Genomic DNA, 20,797 nt, shown 5'->3' on the forward strand with positions numbered 1-20,797 from the left:
TCCTCCTCCTCCTCCTCCTCCTCCTTTTCCTCTTCTGTGTGACTTGCCCAGGAGATGGGAGCAAGGCCCCCAGGCAGCTCCAAGACCAGCCACCCCAAATTCAGGAATGAGCTCAACCCCCAAAAGCCAAAGGGGCTCAGAGCCAGGGTTGGGTAGTCAGAGACCTGTCATATGAGGTCTGGTGAGGCCACCAGCTTTGCTCTATTTTGGGAAAGTGATCAATCGTGTCAAGGGGTGACCATACTGGCCAATCTTGGGAGAACCTGGCATTCTGACAGGCACCCTATGTACCCTGACATACTTGCCAATGACAGCTAATTTTAGCAGGGCTCAGAGATGCCAGCAAGTGCAGAGTATGCTGGGGTCACTCCTGGACAAACCCAAAGAAAGGTCTAGGAGGTGTCTGAACCCCGTAGAAGAGCCCATAATGTCCCGAGCATTGCTGTCACAAGATTTAACGGCCTCTTGTAGTCTATTTCTCGGTTTGGGTTCAAGGAAATTTAAGAAGATCCCACAACAGTTTTAAAAAAATTAGAAAAAAAAAATACTGCTTTACTTGCGGGGAAGGGGGTGTCAGGGAAGCCAGAGGACCTGAATCTTCTCCAGCTTGTATGTGCACAGATGTCCATCCCATCTGCCCCAGCCCATGCCGTGACCAAACTGTCCTTTCTATAAACGCTTGGCTTCCTTCCTTCCTCCAGCTTCTCCTTCCCAGCCAAGTTCTATGGTGGAGCCCCAGACTATGTGTCTGTGCACAGTCAACCCTCCGTAGATGAAACCCCATGAGGATCTCCACTCTGCACAAGTCTGAAGTCTCACTGGCACACACAGCTCCTCGTGCCTACCTGTTTCAAGGCATCCGATAGTCATCTTCTGTAACAAGTCTGGAAGGTGGCATGTGAGTGGGCTAGCTCCAGCCACCTCATCCGCCTCTCCACAGCAACTCCAACCAGTGTTCAGAGAACATGGCAGCCTGTCTCCTAGCCCTGTCCCTGTGGCCTTTGTCAAACCTGATCCCACGTGGTTCTTTGTCCTGGCCCTGGCCCTGGCCCTGGCCCTGACCCTGTGACAGTAGACAGGGTATTTTAGGAGCCACCTCTCAGACCCATTAGTGCAGAAGTCCTTGGCTCCCTGTCTTTTGCAACACTCAGCCAGACAGTCCTCACCTGCAGCAGGTGGCCCCGGGAGTCAGGGACATCTCTACTTCCCCAACGACCCCTGCTTATCCTCAGAGAGATGGCTGTGGATACTACAAGGAGGGGAGCCCAGTCGTTGACTCTGGTAAGGGCCCCTCACAGGCCTAAGGCCTTGAATTGGGGGGGACCCCGAGGGCAGCATGCTCGGGTTGGGGAGAGGGATCAGTGCAAGGATGGGTGCAGTCCTGTAGGAGACCTGGATAGATCCCTTCCTCCCTGCATCCCTCCGCACTGGTGCCACAATTGTCCAGCTCTTAGGGAGTCCACCGGGGCTTCTTTCTGGAATGCCAGTGCCTAGCCTCGGGATGTTTTCTGGGTGCTGCTCATCTCTAAGGGGCACCTCTTGGCTGTACTCGGAAGAGTGTGGGGCTCTCTGAGAGTATGTGGACGGCTGACCTAGGGCCACTCACTCCTTTTATAGAGCCACCACAGGGGCTGGGAAAAGAGGGGCCAGGCTAAGGCTGGGCATGTGGGTGCTGACACTATCTCTGGACCTTCAGGACTGCAGCTTTTGTCCTCAGGCTTCTATGGCCCTTGTCCAGATCCTCTGAGGTCTACGGTTCCCTGGGGCCACCTCTCCCAGTGCTAAGATGGTAAACACAGCACTTGATGGCGTCTTCTTTTTTCCTGCATTATAAGGTGGGCTGTCAGAGCATGCTCAGGGGATCTGGCCCTGCCAGCTCCATACCTCCCACTTTTGTTATTAATTCCCTGTGACCTAATCCAGACTTGTAGCCTTAAGGACATCTCCGTGCTAAGGGCTTTCGAGTGTGTTTTCCCCACTGTTTCCCTGAACTGTGTGTGCACACAGCCGGCCATACAAACTTGGGGCAGCTATATGCAGGCAGATGGGTTGCTTAGATTGGTTTCCCAGGATGCCCAGTCCCAGTGGATCCCTGCTGCAGCTTCTCAGGCTAGTCCATGTGATCCCCCTAAAGTGTCTCTTCCTAAACCCCTAGACCAAGCTGTCACCAGATGTCTATATGTTCTCTAGACCTTACCTCATCTCTGTCCTGTGTGCGCTGTCATGGTACACAGATTCTGGAGACAGGCTAATGTCACCCAGTTCCACCCTGTCCCAAGAAGTAGCCAGGCATCTCTAGCCTTCGCATGGTTGTCGGGGTCACTCCCTTCTCCCCTCTAGGCAACTTCCTCACTTTCTAGGAAAGTGAAGAGCTGCGCTCCCTCAGCCCACCCTGACACCCGCTTCCTTGCCTAACTCTACTGTCATGTAATTCTCTTCCGTGACTCTCCGTGAGCACTGGCCTCATGTGCTACTGTGCTGCGCTCTTGGACAGACAGACAGCAACTGCTCTCAGCTCTTCTCTAACATCCCACGCACCACATAGCACACTGGCTAGAACTGGCATCAGCTCAGGAAACCTGCCAGTGCTCTTCAGGGGATTCAGGGGAAGGGAGTCCTCCCACAGGAAAAGCCCTACGTTTCCTTGTGGCCATGAACCTTGGTTATGCGGCCTGTGGTTTTTCAGACAAGGCCCACAAAAGAATCTAGGGAGCTAACGGGGTCTCCCTGCAGCACGAGGTACTTCTAGAGACACGTGAGAATGACTAACTGGACACCTGCCACAGCCAGGTCCTGAAATCCTGCAGGAAGGAGCCCAATGGAGTCCAGGCTTCTGCTTACAACCCAGCCCTGCACCCTTGGGTCTGTAGGCTCTGCACACCGTGGCTTTGTGGGGGTGGATTTTACAGTGTGTGTTCAGCATCCTGGGATTGTCTTGGAATGATTCAGGAATATGGGGTGTCCCAGGGATGCCCACGATGGGCCTGGCCCACAATCCTTGCTCCTCTGCACAACACACGGGGACTGTTAAGTAGACTCCATCGTGACACGATGCCCATTTCCCCCTCCCAAGCCCACAGCCTGAGGGTTGTGAAGCCTCTCCCCAGGGTTTCACAGTGAGCTGGTGCCAGGAGTATGGGCATCTTCAGATCCAGTGCACACGGAGGGAAGACGCTCTGTCTCCAAGGACGAGACTCGTCTTTAGAAGACGCTCTCCACAGCAGGAGCAGAGCCTGTTAGCTACTGGGGCCTAAGCCTTTTCCAGCACCCACCCTCCAACCTGCATCACCAGCATTGGGGAATTCGAGATGTTCTTCTAGTCACAGTGATCTGAATCAGTATGGGATGTACTGGAAGCCTAGCTGGTTTGGCCAAGGCTCAGAATGAGGGTTCTGTGGCCAGGTTCTACCACTGGGGGGCAGTCTCTCCACTTCCCTAAAGCCTCATGCAGCCCTAGTTTGTTGGAGACATGTAGAAGGATCTCAATTTCAAATAGATTTTTAAATGTTGGCAGATCCACAGGCCAGATGCAACTCTGTTTATGAGAGTGGGGCTGGGCTCTGCAGAAGGTCCCTTCTCACTTCCTCAATGCCAGAAAATCCTATCCCCTTCTCTGGAAAGGCTGCAGAAGGTGGCATGGTGGCAGTAGGTGTCTTGGGTTTCTTTGTCATGGCCTTGTGAGTGAATGCAGTGTCTTAGGGTTTGTTTGTGGGTCTTCTTTCATTGTAGAGGAGGTTCCTGTGTCTTTCCTGTGATGTGTTCATATATTCTATGTCCTGAAGTTGCTGAATCAAAATTAAAATTTGATAGAGACAATACATGGTCTTTTGGACATTTGGCATCAGTTTGGCTTCAGTGATGTCCAGGCCTTCAGGGTACAGTAAGTAGCATAGAAGCTGCAGGACCTGGGCCCAGCCAGGACACGTGCTCTTTACAACATCTGTATAAAGGTGATGACACAAACATATTGGCCCTGCCAGTCCCTCTCCACAGTGAAATAAGAAACAGCAGGTACCATTCACTACATTCTCACCGGGATGCTCTAAACTCTGGGCAAGTTCTCCTCAACTCCAAGAGGAAAGTACAAGTCACTTGGAGCCCAGCCACGCATTACCCAGTCACCCTGAGCCATCTCCCTAGCCCTCATCCTTTCCGGAGACCCCAGCCTAAAGTGTTGGCTTCTTTGACAGAGAATCTTGAACTGAAGGCAACCTTAACCCTCACCTTCAACCTCACCCTCAGCCAGGGTCCAGGCCTCTAGTCACTAGGAGGAGCTGCCATTACAGAGAGGCAGGGTTGGCGCCCACCATGGCCAAAGGGTTGAACCTTTGTTAAGATCAGCCCTCCTTGTGCCCCAAGATCACAAAAATCGTATAATTGGGTCCCTTTGATGGCTTTTGGTTTGGTTTGGTTTGGGTTGGGTTGGGTTTTGAGACGGGTTTCCTGCCACTGACTCCCAAGTACTGGGATTAAAGGCGTGTGTCACCACACCTGGGGGGTCACTGGGTCCCTCTGTATTGCTGTACCTGAAGGGAGAAGACAAGTGTCCTGTGACTGCTAGTTCTCAGGAAACCTTACAAATCTAGGAAAGAGACAGGGGAGACTCAGGGGGTTGTTTGGGGGACATCCTGGATTGCTGAGTGTCACCTGGATTGTTCCACAGAGTGCTGAGCGTGTCTCCACTGCAGGGCTGACAGCCGAAGCCACCCCATGCTCAGCTGATGTTGGTGCATCGGGTGGGAACATCTTCATCTCTTTGGTGCCTTTGTCAAAACCCTTGTCAGCCCCACTCCTTTCTGACCTCCCTGGGTTTAAACTTCAGGTGGGGGTCCCTTAAAAAAAAATTAACCACCAACCAATGCTCTGCGTATTTTAGGAATGCTTTTGGTTAAAGGAAAGCAAGAGACCTGCGGCTTATGGACTGCAGGTAGAATTGGATAACCTGCACGCGGAGTTGGACAGGCCCGACACCAACCCCTCTTCTCTGCCATATGCAACTGACTAGCAGTCTCTTCCTCCCAGCCTCGTCTCCATGGCCACCAGGTGGCAGCTGCTATGCTGGTCATCGCAACCGTACACAGCTGTGTTCACAAATTCCGAGGCACTGAAGTCCCCTCTCCCTAGAAAACCCGGCTTCCCTCCACCTGTTCTTGATCAGGATTGGGTCCTGTGCCCAAGCTCCGGGCACAGAAGCTAGAATTACTGTGCTTGGCTTAGTCTAATTGGGATTTACTGTTCTAGCCAACCCCCCTGAGCAGAGCCTGGGTAACTGAAGATGAAGACACGCCCCACCACCACCCCAGTCCAAACTCCTCTAACCAGCTGAGCTTATGTGTGAGACACAAAAGGCACAGATCTTCATAAAAGAAAATGGATCTGCAGCTTTCATACGAAGGGGCCTCGTGATTCTTTTTTGTTCAAAGTACAAGTATCTTTGTAAAATTATTTCTCACTGCCCAGGGTACCAACGAATGCATACTATGCCCCGCTGAACGAAGCGGGCAGCCATAAGCTGCCAGCATGTAGAGTCCAGCTATTCTTAAACTGTCCTGCGAAGGGTGAGTCCCACCCCTGGGCCATCCACATGCAGGAATGGCAGTGCTGGATCTGAGCTGTTCACACTCAGCTCTCCCATGTCCGTGTCCAGAGTGCCCTCCGTCTCCACTTAAAGCCTGCACACTGTGGGCGTGGCCGTGCTTCGCTAGCCAGACCCCTGTTTGGTACTAGAGGTCACTCCAGCTTCTCTAGTCTTGGCTACCCTGTGCATCCTGACTGGCCTATTCATCCCATAAAGCCTTACAGTAGAAAAATATTGGCTCTCTACAGTGATGCCAGCTCCAGTTCTGCCTCACCAAATTCCCATTTTTCTCCCCTCATCCAAACTCCTAGGGACAATGGGAGGCACGTCAAGTCATCGCGCTGCCAAGGTCCTGTTAAGGACAAAGGCTATCCAGCTCCCTAGGCTCACCACCCCAGAGTTCCCAGGCTGATAACCATTGAGGGTGTGGCCCTGGAATGTTTAGAATCAACTATGGTAAACTGTCTGAGATGTAGACCATCCTGCATTGGGAGTCAGAGAACCAAAGGAGACCCTTGGTAGTGGTGGCTTCTAGCAGCAGCCACAGCTACTCCCATCCCCTCCCTCCCCAAATAGGTAGAGCAGATCCTGGCAGAGTTCCAGCTGCAGGAGGAAGACCTGAAGAAGGTGATGAGTCGGATGCAGAAGGAGATGGACCGTGGCCTGAGGCTGGAGACCCATCAGGAGGCCAGTGTAAAGATGTTGCCCACCTACGTGCGTTCCACCCCAGAAGGCTCAGGTACCTCAGGGCTCATCTGTCCCTAGACAGGACCCCCTAGGCAAATGATGACATCCCCAAGTCACTGGAGCTGCGTTTGTCCAGCTGCCCGAAGCCCTGGGGTGCTCAGGCCCAGCCTAAAGCCATCAGTCCCTAGGAGAATTGGCGTGTAGTCTCTAAGCTCACCTGGGGAATCCCCTCCTCATCTAGAGTCTGGTCTGTTACTCTAGGTCTCATGTAGCTCCCTAGGTTCTGGCTGCTTCTACCTAAGGCAGGGGGTTCCCGCTGGTGCTCCCACTTCACCTTTGACCCTTCCACGGGTTGCTCTAGCGTTCCCCCACCCCCAGTGTCTAGGCTAGCATCCCCTCACCCACATTGTCTGGGCTCCCCATACCTAGTCCACCCGTCAGGTAGGCCACGAGACTGAACATCTCCCCCTTTGCCGGCAGAAGTCGGAGACTTTCTCTCCTTAGACCTGGGAGGAACCAACTTCAGGGTGATGCTGGTGAAAGTGGGGGAGGGGGAGGCAGGACAGTGGAGCGTGAAGACAAAACACCAGATGTACTCCATCCCCGAGGACGCCATGACGGGTACTGCGGAGATGGTGAGCAGCCGGGGGGGGGGGAGGGCTGGCAAAGGAGGGCTAGGGGTCAATGTCACCCAGGACCTCAGGAGACTTGGTCCCGATGGGAGGGTTCCAAGGACAGGAGTGACGGAGGTCCACCCAGCTTCAGAGACTCAAGAAGGGGGCTCAGAGGCTTCTAGTACCCCAAGTCCCAACCCCAGTCTGCCCAGAACAAGAAGGGGCTGAAAGGTCAGCAGCAGGAGAGAAGCCCAGCTTCTGTCCGACCTCCTCGTGGAAAATCAAAGCTTAGGACTGAGCAGCCAGAGCCATGCTTGCCCCGCCTTCCTCACAGGCTGCCACTACCCAACAACAGGATATGCCAAGAGGCATGGCCGAAGCCACACTGCCCAAGCAGCAAGGGTCCCTAAGCACGAGGAAGACCCAGATAGGAGACCCGGAAATAGAAGGAGCCCAGATTAAGATAGAGCCCCCCCACAGACATCCCCAGGGACAAGGCAAAACCTCATTACCAGAGGGGCAACCAGGCAAGAGGTCACCCACAGCCACTCAGCCTTCCCTTAGCAGACCTTGAACCAGTCATGTCATGACCCAGCACCCTCATCCATCTGCAATGGGTCAGCAATGGCCGGTGATTGAGTGGTCCCACCAGAAGGGATTAGGGCCGACCTTCAGCAGGGGTCAGGGGGCCAGGATACCTGGGAAACAGCAAAAGAGACAGAGATCAGAGTCACAGCCAAGAACGGACTTCCACCCAGAGCTTCACGGGACAGTCATCCAGGTTTAACACCTGCTAGTCCTGCTCTTGTCACCTTGCTCTGGAGACTGCAATCTGTAGGGTTCTCCACCCAGGGAAGTGTGGGGCCTGAGTCCTGTTGAAAAGCAAGCTCCAGACAGGTCCAGCATACAGTTGCAGGCTCTGGGGTCAAAGGTCTTAACATCTCCAAGAGACACTTTGGTACAGTTCCTGGGGAGAGAGAACGGCTACTGTCCCAGCCCTGACCTAATGCCACGCTGGTGCAACTCCTAGCTCTTTGACTACATCTCTGAGTGCATTTCTGACTTCCTGGACAAGCATCAGATGAAACATAAGAAATTACCCCTGGGCTTCACCTTCTCCTTCCCTGTAAGGCACGAAGACATAGACAAGGTGAGCAGGTGGAGGAGAGGGGAGGGCATGGATGGGCGGAAACAGGAAGGAAGGACTCTGCTTAGGCTGCCTTCAGCGGGGATTGCAACTGTGGCCCCTGTCACTTCCTATCGGGAAAGCTTTGGCAAATAGACATAAATCAGTGGATGCTTACTGTGTGTATCTCTCAGGAGATATACTATGGTCACCCCAGTACCGACAAAGAAACAGGTTAAGCAAGTTGCTTGTAGTGGGAGGTGGCAAAGGCTGTAAGAGTGAGGCCCAGTTCACCACAGAGCAGAAAGATACCAAGCTGCTTCAGTCTGAGTCAGCAGTGGGAAAGCTCTGAGAATCTACCCACCAGCAAGCACAACCTCATGAGTTACATCACATAGACACACACAGACACACACACACAGACACAGAAAGAAACACACAGACAGAAACACACACAAACACACACAGACACACACAGACACAGACACAAACAGAAACACACACACACAGATACAGACAAACACAGACAGTCACAGACAGACACACATGCACACTTGCACACACATACTTAAATGTAACTTTTATTCTCCTGATGTAACTGTTGCCTGGAGGCTTACCACCTCCGTGTGCTAACCTAGGCCTAGTCCTGGAAGCTTCTAGCCTTCATACAATCTAACCTAGGCCTAGACTATCAGCCTCTGAGACTTACTGCTGAATAAGCTCACCCTTTCTTGTTCTTTCCGAACTCTAGCTGGCTCAACTCAGCTGTTCTGGCTCAAACTTCTCTCCAAGCTGACTGATTCAATTTGGCTTCTTTCCTCCTCTCTTAAATTACTCTGCATGGCCTCAAACTACCTCTAGCAATCTGTTCTAATCTGGCTCCTTCTCATTCTCTGGCTTGTTCTATCTTTACATGTGTCTAGCTTGTTCTCTCTGTAACCTGTCTCTGTACAACTCTTCAGTAAAACTGCCACTTCGCTCGCTCTCTCTCTCTCTCTCTCTCTCTCTCTCTCTCTCTCTCTCTCTCTCTCTCTCTTCTCTTTCTGTGCTCTCTCAAGTAGCTTCCCTTTCCTCTCTCTTCTCTGAGAATTGGGCAGATCCTATTCTGTCAAATCTTTCTCTGATTCGTCACTTTGTCTGCCACTCAATTCGATACCACTTTCAAACATGGGTGCTTCCTTTTGCAAACTAACATCACCTTCATTGTTTGGGATCAAAAGTGTGTCTAAGAGTATGTCTGTATTCCAGCCCAAGAGATTAAAGGTATGTGAGCCACATCCAAACTGAATATAGGTTTATTTTTTCTTCAGTAAATAACACAGTCTCAGGGTTCACAGTATAAAATATCCTACAACACACACACACACACACACACACGTGCACATATCATAAGATCTCTGCTTTAGTTCCCTTTGTAGTTACTGTGAATAAGAAGTCTTCTGACAAAAGAGGCGTAGGAGAGAAAGGGCTAAATTGAGCTCACTGTTCCAGGTTATAGTACATGACAGCAGGGAAGTCACAGAGGCAGGAGCTTAAAGGTTGGTTGTATCACTTCCACAATCAGAAACAAAGAGCAAAGAATGCATGCTTGCTTGAGTTCAGCCTAGGGAATGGAGCCACCCACTGGAAGAAAGTCTTCCCACCTTAATGCAATCAAGACAACTGTCTATAGGCCAACTTAATCTAAAAAAAAAAAAAAAAAAAAAACAAACAAACCTTACTGAGACTCCCTTCCCAGGTGATTCCTCATTGCAACAAGTTGACAAAGCAAATCATTACAACCTCTGTCAGAGACAAAACCAGGTCACCTCCACAGGGACAAAAGCAACAGCCAACACCCCACCTCCTGTAGTTTTTAAAGCCCTGAGAGCTTTAAAAGAGAAAGGCACATTTGGTTCATCCATGTGCATCAGGGTTCAGTGTAAGAGAGGAATCCAGTGTCATTCAGCACTGCTCTCCCAGGCTCTGCTTGGCTCTCTCAGGCTCTCTCAGGCTCTCCAGGCTCTCCCAGACTCTCCCAGGTTCTGCCTGGCCTACCTCTACTCTGAAAGCATATCCCTGAGGTTTGCTGCTCAGCATTCTTAGGCTGGGGTTATAGCACATTTACCCCAAATTGTCACAGTCCTAGGTTCACTGAGTGTGTGTGTGTGTGTGTGTGTGTGTGTGTGTGTGTGTGTGTGTGTAGAAAATTGCTCCCAGTGCTTCTCAAAGCTGTGGGAGTCTACTTCCTCAAATGTGAAACAAGGGGTTGGGAGTGTCACAGCCTTATGGCCTGGTTGGTTGAAGGCCACAGCTCCCTATCAGTGCAGCGGCCATGAGGCCATCCTACCCTACAGGGTATCCTGCTTAACTGGACCAAGGGCTTCAAGGCCTCCGGAGCAGAAGGGAACAACATCGTAGGACTTCTCCGAGATGCTATCAAGAGGAGAGGGGTGAGCATAGCTTTGCCTGCCCTGAGGGGCTGTCCTTCGGCTGTCCTCCCTCATCACAGGGTGCTCTCCTCAGCTCCATGTCCACAGTCTCTGTACTTCTTGGCAGGACTTTGAGATGGATGTGGTGGCAATGGTGAATGACACGGTGGCCACAATGATCTCCTGCTACTATGAAGACCGCCAGTGTGAGGTCGGCATGATTGTGGGTAAGGGCTTCTCCCCCTTGCAACCCTTCCAGGCTGCACAGGGTCATAGCAGTCAATGCCAAAGCAATAACAACAAGTGCCAGTCAGAACAGGCCTGGTCCCTAAGCCAGGCGGCTGTGAGGTGCGGTGATGTGGGGACTGGATGCCGACAGGAAGAATTTTAACGTTTGCAGGCAGCATCGGGGAGTTAGGTGGCCTGCCAGCAGCACACCTGCCCTGCCTATCTGGATATAATTAAGCCACTTTATCTAGTCAAGGGACCACACTGTACAAATCTAGGGCGAGTGGGAGAGAACCAACAGCAATGGTGCCATTCATGTGGTTTGTCACCCCTGCCCCAGCCCGGCCCTGCTGCCAACAGCGGACCCAGCTCTGAATCTATGAACTGCCAGATCCTAAATCCATTCTGGAGGGAAGGAGGTTCCAGAAAAAGAAGCCAAAGCTAGCTCAAGCTGGTCCCGACCCCCTCAATCAGGGGTGGAAACTGCACACCAACTCCCTCCTCCCACCCTGCCCCACACTGCCTCAGAAGTTCCTGAGTTCTTCTGAAGCAGGATTTCAACCAGATCAGTTATCTGCTCTGCACACGGGTGTAGGGAACGTGTGTTTGGACTCTCCCTGTTACCCAGAAAACCCAGGTTTTAGGTGCTTCAGAGACAGATCTCCAATAATGTGTTCATATTCATAGGCTCTCACCTGTACTTACACTTGTGCAGTAAGTAATACACACCTTATAAACATCATGCCGGGCGTGATGGCGCACGCCTTTAATCCCAGCACTTGGGAGGCAGAAGCAGGCGAACTTCTGAGTTCGAGGCCAGCCTAGTCTACAAAATGAGTTCCAAGACAGCCAGGGCTACACAGAGAAACCCTGTCTCAAACACACACACACACACACTTTATAAACATCATTCATTTTATATTCATACAAATATAAAACATTATAGGTGTGCATATATACATACACACACTTACACATACATATACACATATTTGTTGCTGTTATTGTGGTTGTTCTGAGACCGGGTCTCATTATATAGCTCTAGCTGTCCTAGATCTCACTATGTAGAGCAGGCCTCGAACTCACAGAGATCTTTCTGCCTCAGCCTCCAGAGTGTTAGGACTAAAGGTATGTGCTACCACACCAGGCTATGTGCATATATTTTATGCTCTAGCTTCACCCCTCTGCATCTCTTTTCATTTCCTACTTTTACTTTCAATCTTGCCTTGGTAGTGAAAATTTCTCTCCAGATGTCCTTGGCTGTGCCTGCCTCTACATCTCCTCCTTAACTCCTCCTGGGGTTCCCAAGACACTTCAGTCTGAACTCAACCCAGTCACTCATGGCTACTCTGCCCAGGCACAGCTTCTCTGTGGCATGATCTGAAAGTGAGGGGTATCTTTTGGTGGCATATGACAAACTGCAACAGGCCCTGCCTGCGGTGGCTTCTGGATGGCTCCAAGACACCTACTCTTACTCACTTTGAGAGTCCTCTAAAAGGGTTCAGGAGAGAGACTTCAAGATGTGCCTGCAGCGTGCTAGAGAGCAAGGGGCTAGAGAGATGGCCGAGGAGTTAAGAGCACTCGATGCTCTTCCAGAGGATCTGGGTTCGATTCCTGGCACCCACATGGCAACTCACAACTTCTGTAACTCTAGTTCCAGGGGATCTATACCCTCCACTGGCTTCTCTAGGAGTCAGACAGATACACATGCAGTGTACAGACAGAACATTTATATACGGAACATTTTTAAAAATTTAAAACCAGCCGGGCGTGGTGGTGCACACCTTTAATCCCAGCACTTGGGAGGCAGAGGCAGGAGGATTTCTGAGTTCGAGACCAGCCTGGTCTACAGAGTGAGTTCCNAAAAAAAAAAAAAATTTAAAACCACGACACCTCACATTCATTTCCAGCGTCAAACCCACATTGGCACACCTTGTTTTTCCTCCATCCCCCTGACTTCCCAGGTAAGGAGCTCTTGTAGGAGGGCAGTCTGCAGACTGACCCGGCTACTCTTCACTACACAGCTGCTCCAGCCGTCCAGCATCTACCCCCCACCCCCGGTCTTATAGCCTAAATGTGCCCCATCCCGTAGGCACTGGCTGCAATGCCTGCTACATGGAGGAGATGCAGAACGTGGAGCTGGTGGAAGGCGATGAGGGGCGCATGTGTGTCAACACGGAGTGGGGCGCCTTCGGGGACTCTGGTGAGCTGGACGAGTTCCTGCTAGAGTACGACCGGATGGTGGATGAGAGCTCGGTGAACCCCGGTCAGCAGCTGTAAGGATGCCTCCCCATCCTCCTAGCCCACCCTGGCGGCTGCACTGGCCTGGCACGCCACAGCTGAGTCACAGCACATAATAAATAGCCTGTGTATAAGCAGCTCTGGGGAGAAACAAATTGATGACCCGTCTGTGAGCTGGCTCTTTTCTTCAGCTCAGTTACCCCCTGCCCTGTGAGGTGTGGAGCTGTCATGGTGGTTAGTATAAAGTCTCACCTCTCTACACCAGATGACCCTGAAAGACCCTTAGCAGGTTTAAGGAAGAAACCCCCTAAGTATATATGCATGCCAGTTCCACAGAATAATTATTGGCATTTAGGGGAATGCTATGGGTTGGCAGAACACAGCTTGGAAACCAGCTGCCTTGAATCATGGCTACTGCGGGGTGTTGAGGTATACTCCTCTAATCTCAACACTTGGGAGGCAGAGTCAGACAGATTTCTTTGTGTCCCAGGCCAGCCAGGGATACATAGTAAGACGCTGTCTCAAGATAAAAGTAACTCAGTAAATAAAATGAATTGTGCCTGTCACAAGTTAGTCACTTGCATGGTACCACTCTCATGCTAACTACTTAATGAGTTTCCTCGCAGACCCTCACAGGCCTCTGTTAGGTCATTTAATATCTGCTGGATTTCAAGACGAAAATATGGAACTTCACACATTAGACAAAAATATACCAGGCTGCATGTGCCATGCCTGGCACCAACCCTGTGAGCCACTGAGAATGGTTGTCACTAAATTCCAGGGTGTGGGCTTCACACAAGACCTGTCACCAGTAAGCTTTCAAAGGACCAGAGGCTCCATAACTCTTTGTCCCTTTAATATACCAGGGCCAGCACAGGGCCAGATGTGCCACTCAACTGGGTTAAAACTGTGCATGTTCCTAGGAACTGAGGTTTCTGAAGCCTCTGTTTACAAATGTGGGGGGCAGGGTGTGAGGACAAGGACCTTGGATAAAGGCTTGGGGGTGGGAATGAGAGGGATCAGTGCCCCACGTGGTCACCTCCTAACCAGAATAGGGAGCCTGGGGATTTCCCGATGGCCAGCTGGCATAACCGACTGTTCTGTATCCAGGTACGAAAAGATCATTGGTGGAAAGTACATGGGCGAGCTGGTACGACTGGTGCTGCTCAAGCTGGTGGACGAGAATCTGCTGTTCCACGGAGAGGCCTCGGAGCAGCTGCGCACGCGTGGCGCTTTTGAGACCCGTTTTGTGTCGCAGGTGGAGAGGTGCCGGAAAGGGGCAGGAGAAGGGATGGGGTGGGGACAGAGACGGGCTCAGTGGACACAGAGGGACGGAGCGGGGTTCTAAGGGAAGCAGAGTGTCAGGGGCCCCAGGGGAACATGAAGGTAGGGCCAGTGCTCCTGGACCACTGAGTGTAGTGTTTTATAAAACAGCTTTGTAGAGCGGGGCATGGTAAGGTGGGAGGGGTGCCTCGGTGGGTCCGTGTTGAGGCATCCCTTCCCCCTGAGGTACCAGCCATACGACGACGGGTATAGTGTATAATAGAGTTTATGTAGGGAAAGGGAGTTAAGAAGGGAGGAAAGAGACAGAAAGTCACAGAGAAAGAGAAGAGCTGGCCAGAACACATGGAGAGGGGAGGGAGGGAGAGGGGAGGGAGGGAGAAAGAGATGGGAGACGAGAGTCCGAGAAAGCGAGGAGAGGCCAAATAGCTCCTTTTATAGCAAGCCAGGCCTACCTAGCTGTTACCAGGTAACTGTTGGGCAGAGCCCAGAAGGAATGCTAACACTGAGTGTTCACTGACTCAGTGTCCACATTCCCCAGTCACTCCTCACTACCCAGAGCCAGCATCTCTCAATTTCATGCTACAGCTCGGAGAATGTGGCATTGTCATCCTCACGACAGAGAGAATCCGGGGCTGACCAAAGGACTGCTGGGCAGGGCAGGGCATTCCCATTCCCCCAGGACCCTCAGTGACTTCCCTCCCCAATACCGCCCGCAGCGACTCCGGGGACCGAAGGCAGATCCATAACATCCTGAGCACTCTGGGGCTTCGACCCTCTGTCGCTGACTGCGACATTGTGCGCCGTGCCTGTGAAAGCGTGTCCACTCGCGCCGCCCACATGTGCTCAGCAGGACTGGCGGGGGTCATAAATCGCATGCGCGAAAGCCGCAGTGAGGACGTGATGCGCATCACGGTGGGCGTGGATGGCTCCGTGTACAAGCTGCACCCGAGGTCAGCCTCCACTTTCGCTCGCGCTCCAGCCTCCCGGGTTCCGAGGGAGGCTCCAAGGGCGTGGCTTTCAACTCCAGGCTTTTGTGAGCCGAACCTGCTTGATTCTCCCTGGGCCTGGAATACTGAATATACTTCAGTCTGGGGGTGAGGGGGTGAGGGGTGGGAGTGAGGAGGTAGGGTGAGGGTGAAGAGGTAGGGTGTGAGCTGCCGTGGCTGGGTGGCAAAGGTGGGATCTAAAGGATGAGAGTAGAAATAGCAGCCCCATTTTCCTCCTGTTCAGCTTCAAGGAGCGGTTTCACGCCAGTGTGCGCAGGCTGACACCCAACTGCGAAATCACCTTCATCGAATCAGAGGAGGGCAGCGGCAGGGGAGCCGCACTGGTCTCAGCGGTGGCCTGCAAGAAGGCTTGCATGCTGGGTCAGTGAAATCCAGGCAAGGACAGGGACCTGGGTTCCACAGGGACTCCACACCCCACAAATGCTCCCAGCCCACTAGGGCAGGAGACCTATTCTGCTGCTACCCCTGGAAAATGGGGAGAGGCCCCTGCAAGCCGAGTCAGCCAGTGGGACAGCCTTAGGGCTCTCAGCCTGGGGCAAGGGGCTGGGAGGAAGAAGAGGATCAGAGGCACCGAAAGCCTTTCTTGCTAGAATCAACTACAGAGAAAGGGGGAGCCCTCAGGACTTGCACTTTCAGCCTCTGGCCTCCCGCAGCAGGGGTCTGGCCTCCCAAGGGAGTGCCTCCCGGACTTGCCATGGCCTGGCTTCCCTGGGAACACACCTCCATGGGGAAGTAGCTTCAGCAGCTTGGTCAGACCAGACCTGGGCCCCCCAGGAGAGTAAGGGCTGCTGGCCACCCAGACCTGGCTGTTTTCTTGCCTGTGGATGAAGAGGCTGGGAAACCATGGGAGGCCGACTCTCCAGCCACATGGAGGGGACTTTCCAGGCCACGAACATTCCAGAGACAGTCTCCTTCATATACCTCCACCCGCGAGTGGCTTACAGTTCTGGGATGAACCCTCCGAGGAGATTCCAGAGGATTGAGGCCCAGAGTCCTTGCTCTAAGGGGACCTGAAAGGGAGGGCCTCACTCTGCACTGTTAGGCGCTACCCCCTCCTTCAAGCAGGATGTCAGCTTCCACAAGCGCATCTGTGATCCAGGCGGAAAAGCGAGCCACCCTCAGCATCTCTCCAGGAGACCACCCAGGTCCCTCTCTCCCTCATCCCTGCCAGGTTTCCCGATGCCATGCCGCCCGCTCTACACCAGCCTGGCACCATGGGGGAGTTTTTAATTAAATATTTAAAACTACTTAAACATGGCCTGCCAATTGTTCTTTGACCTCTGTGCATACGGATGGTGGTGATGGCATACAAAGAAGCATATTTCACTGATATACACAGATACTCCCTAAACTTGGCCGAGTCTCAATTTGCTGTGCCCTCCAGACACTATACCCAGGGGCCTGTGAGAGGTAGGCTATTGGAATAGGAATGTGGTGGCATGGGGACACCTGGGGGCATGAATAGCCTCAGCTAGGCCCAAACTTCCCCCCATCCCCAGCTACCCTTGCAACATGTGAAAGATAGAGGCTAGGATGCCAGGCCAGTGCCCCTCTGCTGGGGGCGGGGTTGGTCCAGCTCTAGGATGGTCTCAGCAGCATTCTATCTCAGAGCCAGGGAGGAAGCAATAAGGGCCACGGTTAGGAGCTGTCGGACAGTTTCCCTCCTGAAACTCTGGTAGATGAAATCTACCTAATGCATCATGACTAGGCCTTCAGGTGTATGTGTTTAATGCACATTTATCTCCCAGTGGGACTACCCAAGGAGTCAAGGACTTACTCTGTTCTCTGCTTCAGAAAAAAAAAAAAAAAAATCCCAAATTGGTGGTTTTGGGTGAAAGTCACATTTTCCTTGAAATCTTTCTGTTTTCTGGTAATTCTCATGTAGAATTGCTTCTGATCAGCTTCACTTTCTTGAACCAACACGAGCATTTGCATTAACAGAGTATAACCCTCATATTTGCACACTTACATGTTGGAACAGATTTTCAATCTCTTATATCCTGGGCTCTGAGACATTGTGCTGCTTGGCCTGTTTTGTCTCTCTTTACACATCCAACTTGAATGATTGAACTTTGTTTTCAGATCGTTCGACGGGTGTTATAAAATATTCATACAAAAGGAGGCCTTGGAGCTGTGTGTGGTACAGACTTGTAATCCCAGCACCAGCCTGGGAAACATTGTGAGTTCCAGGCTAGCCTTGGCTACATCAGGCTATCCGGGCTAGCCTTGGCTCAAAATAAAGGAGGATGGAGTGGGACTTGAGGCCTAACAGGGGAGCTTGCCCATACCCTAACCCACCTTGCATAGCCACATTGGGGGGAGGATGAACACTGAACCCAGTCAGAGGCCTACTCATGATCTCCCCTAAGCTGTCCGGCGTCTCTGACTCCTCTGCCACACTAAGGTCCTCAGAAGTTGACAGCTACTGCTTGCAACCAAAGCCCCTTGGTCCACAATTCAGAAACACGAGATAGGCTCTGTGGGCCAGTTTCACAAGAACCCCAAACTTTTCCTGTGAAACAGCATCACACAGGCCTGCCACGTGCCAGGGCCTCTGGATTCCAGATGTGGAGCAGGCTGGGTGCCCAGGAGTAGGCTACAGCTCTCAGCTGGGAATGTCTGAGAGAATTTGGAGGAGGAGGGTAGAGTTGAGATGGAGCTTAAGAAACAGCAAGACTCCGAATAGGGTGGGTACACGTGTCTCAGCAGGACAGGCCGAGTGAAGAGCTTGCTCTGAATGTAGGGAGAGCAGCATTCGGTCACTCCAATCCCGAGTTACCCCCAAATCAAGCAAATGGTCCTGACAGCCTGGTTAGAACTGCTGTCTGTCCATTGTCAGACGGCCAGCTGTCTGTCCATTGTCAGATGGCCAGCAGGCCAGAGCTCAGGGTTTTTACCCGGCCCAGAGGATTCGGGCCAGAGACCATTCTCAGAATGATACACTGCTTCCTAAGCCCAGAGTATCGACAGCACTAGTCAGGTAAGAAGGACGGTCAGATGCAGCCATCACAGGGACCTCCACCATGACCTGGAATAGCAAACGTTTTGAGCGCCTCTGACCAGGGAAGACATGGAGCCTGGTCACAAGAGATGGATGGATGGATCCTAGGATGTTACACTTGGGGGCCTGAAGGTTACCAGGCGTGTGAATGGGATCTACGTGGGCCCTGTCTTTCTCCACCAGCGGGGGCTTCCAAGTTTAGCCCAGTCATCCATTCCTCTCCTTATTTGGGCCTCTGGGTGATAAGACTGACATAAAGAGCCAGGTGGCAGGGTCACTCAGTCAGACCGCCACAGACCATGGTGAGTGCTGGGTGGGGAACAAGAGACCAGTCACACCCAGCTGCTAGTCTCTGAGCTGCTGGGGTGGGGGGTGGGGGCAGAGCCAGGGACTTGTGTGCCTGTGCTGGGCTCAGGGAAGTAAGCTCAGGGTGGGGAAGGTACCTCGCCCTGGCACTCCCGCGAGACTACGCGAGGTAGGGAGGAGGTCTTTGGAGAACAGGAGAGAGGACCCCTCTAATCATCAGTATTACAGGCCAGTAGGAAGGCTGGGACCCGAGGCAAGGCTGCAGCCACCAAGCAGGCCCAACGTGGCTCTTCCAATGTCTTCTCAATGTTCGAACAAGCCCAGATTCAGGAATTCAAGGAAGTGAGTAACCTATCTCAGACAGCCTCCCCCCCCCTCCAGGGGAGCCACTTCACACCCCATGCACAAGGCTCTCCTCTGAGGGTCAGTGGTCCTGCCTCCAACCTCGCTCATACCACCCGAGACTCTCCCTTGCCCACCTTCCCTGGAAGAGATGGGGTGAGCAGCTCCCACCTGAAGACCATCTCCTCACAGGCCTTCAGCTGCATTGACCAGAACAGGGATGGGATCATCTGCAAATCAGATCTGAAGGAGACCTATTCCCAGCTTGGTGAGTGGATCCAGGAGCAACCTCTCAGGGACCCGGCCTGTTCAGCTCTGGTACTTGCTTCCCGAGGGAGGACAGTGCCCCGCCCTTTCTCTCCTACATAGCATCATTCAGGCAGGAATCCTCCCTCCCCTACCTGCCACACAGCTGGAGCTGCCCCTGCCTCTGCCCTACCTGCCTGGGAAACCCTGGAGGGCAGCCTGGGTCACCTCAAGTCCTACTCTCCTAGGGAGGGTAAGTGTCCCGGAGGAGGAGCTGGACGCCATGCTGCAGGAAGGAAAGGGTCCCATCAACTTCACGGTCTTCCTCACACTCTTTGGGGAGAAGCTCAATGGTGAGTTCTGAGTCTCCTTAGCCACAGCGCAAACCCGACCTCCCCTGACCCCGGAGCCCCACATGAGGCTCAACCTAACTTCCCTGAAACCTGTGCACCCTGCCTGCCCAGGGCCAACGCGGAGGATGTGGAACGCCCTGGACTGACTTGGGTTCAGAAAATACCCACTTCCTAATCACAGTTTTGACTTCCCAGCCAGGCCTGCCAAGCCCTTTGATGCCCAAGAAACACTCTGAACCCCGACACATGCCTCTTCTGCACCCTCCAATCTATCCCACTCCACCTTTATCCACTCGATAGAGCCCGAGCCCTTCAGGCCCCAGTACAAAGGCGCTCCCTTGTACTCCAAGTTCATCCTGGGTGGGGCCTCGCGGCAGGGGATGAGAGTTCATCTGGCTGCCCCGCCCCGTCCTTCCCCTCCCCCTCCAGGGACGGACCCCGAGGAAGCCATCCTGAGTGCCTTCCGCATGTTCGACCCCAGCGGCCAGGGGGTAGTGAACAAGGAAGAGTAAGTGAGGCCCTTTCATGCCCCAGGGCGGGCGCCATGGGGAAACCCAGAGGGTGGTAAGGTCCTTTGTGTGCCTCAGGCAGGTGAGCGGTTCTACCCTGGGTCCCAGCCTCACTCTCCCCGCTCAGGTCTTCTCTTTCCTCAGGTTCAAGCAGCTTCTCATGACTCAGGCAGACAAGTTCTCTCCTGCTGAGGTGAGACACCCAGACCCACCAACTCCTGTTCCTGTCATGACCCGCTGCGCCCCCCAACCCCAGGGCTGTGTTGGGGGGAGCCAAATGGATAACAGGATCTTCTGAGAAGAGACATAGGCTCTGTTAAGACCCAAACGGGAGAACGCAGACTCACAAGAGGGTGGGTTTATCTATGTGGTGAGCCCGTTGGCCCCTTCCCCATTGGGCCTGTTTCCTAATCTGTTCAGAAACAGGGAAGCCCCCCGCAGGCTGCTGTTTGGGGCTGAAAAGGCACAGCTGTTGGGACAGGGCATCATCAGGTGACATCTCTGCTGTCCCCCTGCAGGTGGAGCAGCTGTTTGCACTGACACCCATGGACCTGGCGGGCAACATCGACTATAAATCTCTCTGCTACATCATCACCCACGGAGATGAGAAAGAGGAGTAGACAGGCTGAGGTCACCTCAATAAACTCTGTGCCTGAACTAGAACTGAGGTGTTGGCTTGACTGTGGCAGACGGGCTGGAGAGGGACCGGGCAGGGGACCACCTTGAGTCACCCTACACCACCAAGTAAAATATAAACCGCTCTTTTGCCCACTGCTGAACTCCAAGAGAGGAAACGGGGTCCACACAACCTCCATGAGGCCCGGGAATGAGCCCCACATGGGCAGCCCAGCTCTTGATGTCTGG

General features: G+C 52.9%; 2 protein-coding genes and 1 long non-coding RNA gene across 4 annotated transcripts in view; 2 read left to right on the forward strand and 1 right to left on the reverse strand.

The window, feature by feature from the left end:
* LOC115065233 overlaps positions 1-970 on the reverse strand; it is a 6,930-nt gene extending 5,960 nt beyond the window's left edge. The window contains exon 1 of the long non-coding RNA XR_003845027.1: positions 846-970. This is a non-coding gene — a long non-coding RNA (uncharacterized LOC115065233). The remainder of the gene's footprint in view (positions 1-845) is intronic.
* Positions 1-16,429, forward strand: part of Gck (glucokinase) — a 47,229-nt gene extending 30,800 nt beyond the window's left edge. Inside the window, exons 1-10 of one of the 2 annotated variants that reach the window (XM_029545397.1) lie at positions 1,115-1,281; positions 6,155-6,317; positions 6,746-6,900; positions 7,910-8,029; positions 10,342-10,437; positions 10,544-10,643; positions 12,737-12,920; positions 13,996-14,151; positions 14,886-15,119; positions 15,400-16,429. In XM_029545397.1, coding sequence (XP_029401257.1) covers positions 1,237-1,281; positions 6,155-6,317; positions 6,746-6,900; positions 7,910-8,029; positions 10,342-10,437; positions 10,544-10,643; positions 12,737-12,920; positions 13,996-14,151; positions 14,886-15,119; positions 15,400-15,544 — 1,398 coding nt within the window. In that variant the 5' untranslated portion in view covers positions 1,115-1,236 and the 3' untranslated portion in view covers positions 15,545-16,429. Of the gene's footprint in view, positions 1-1,114; positions 1,282-6,154; positions 6,318-6,745; positions 6,901-7,909; positions 8,030-10,341; positions 10,438-10,543; positions 10,644-12,736; positions 12,921-13,995; positions 14,152-14,885; positions 15,120-15,399 lie in introns of those variants that run through there. The other variant, XM_021210827.1, reaches the window with a different exon arrangement.
* A 2,287-nt stretch (positions 16,430-18,716) lies between these two features.
* Positions 18,717-20,596, forward strand: Myl7 (myosin light chain 7). The gene is made up of 6 exons (XM_029545273.1): positions 18,717-18,825; positions 19,018-19,093; positions 19,320-19,424; positions 19,854-19,932; positions 20,078-20,126; positions 20,452-20,596. The coding sequence occupies exons 1-6, from the start codon at positions 18,790-18,792 to the stop codon at positions 20,551-20,553; spliced, it is 447 nt and encodes a 148-aa protein (XP_029401133.1). The 5' UTR covers positions 18,717-18,789; the 3' UTR covers positions 20,554-20,596.
* Positions 20,597-20,797: the final 201 nt, after the last annotated feature.

The sequence above is a fragment of the Mus pahari genome, chromosome 13 (assembly GCF_900095145.1).
Source record: "Mus pahari chromosome 13, PAHARI_EIJ_v1.1, whole genome shotgun sequence".
Taxonomy (NCBI): domain Eukaryota; kingdom Metazoa; phylum Chordata; class Mammalia; order Rodentia; family Muridae; genus Mus; species Mus pahari.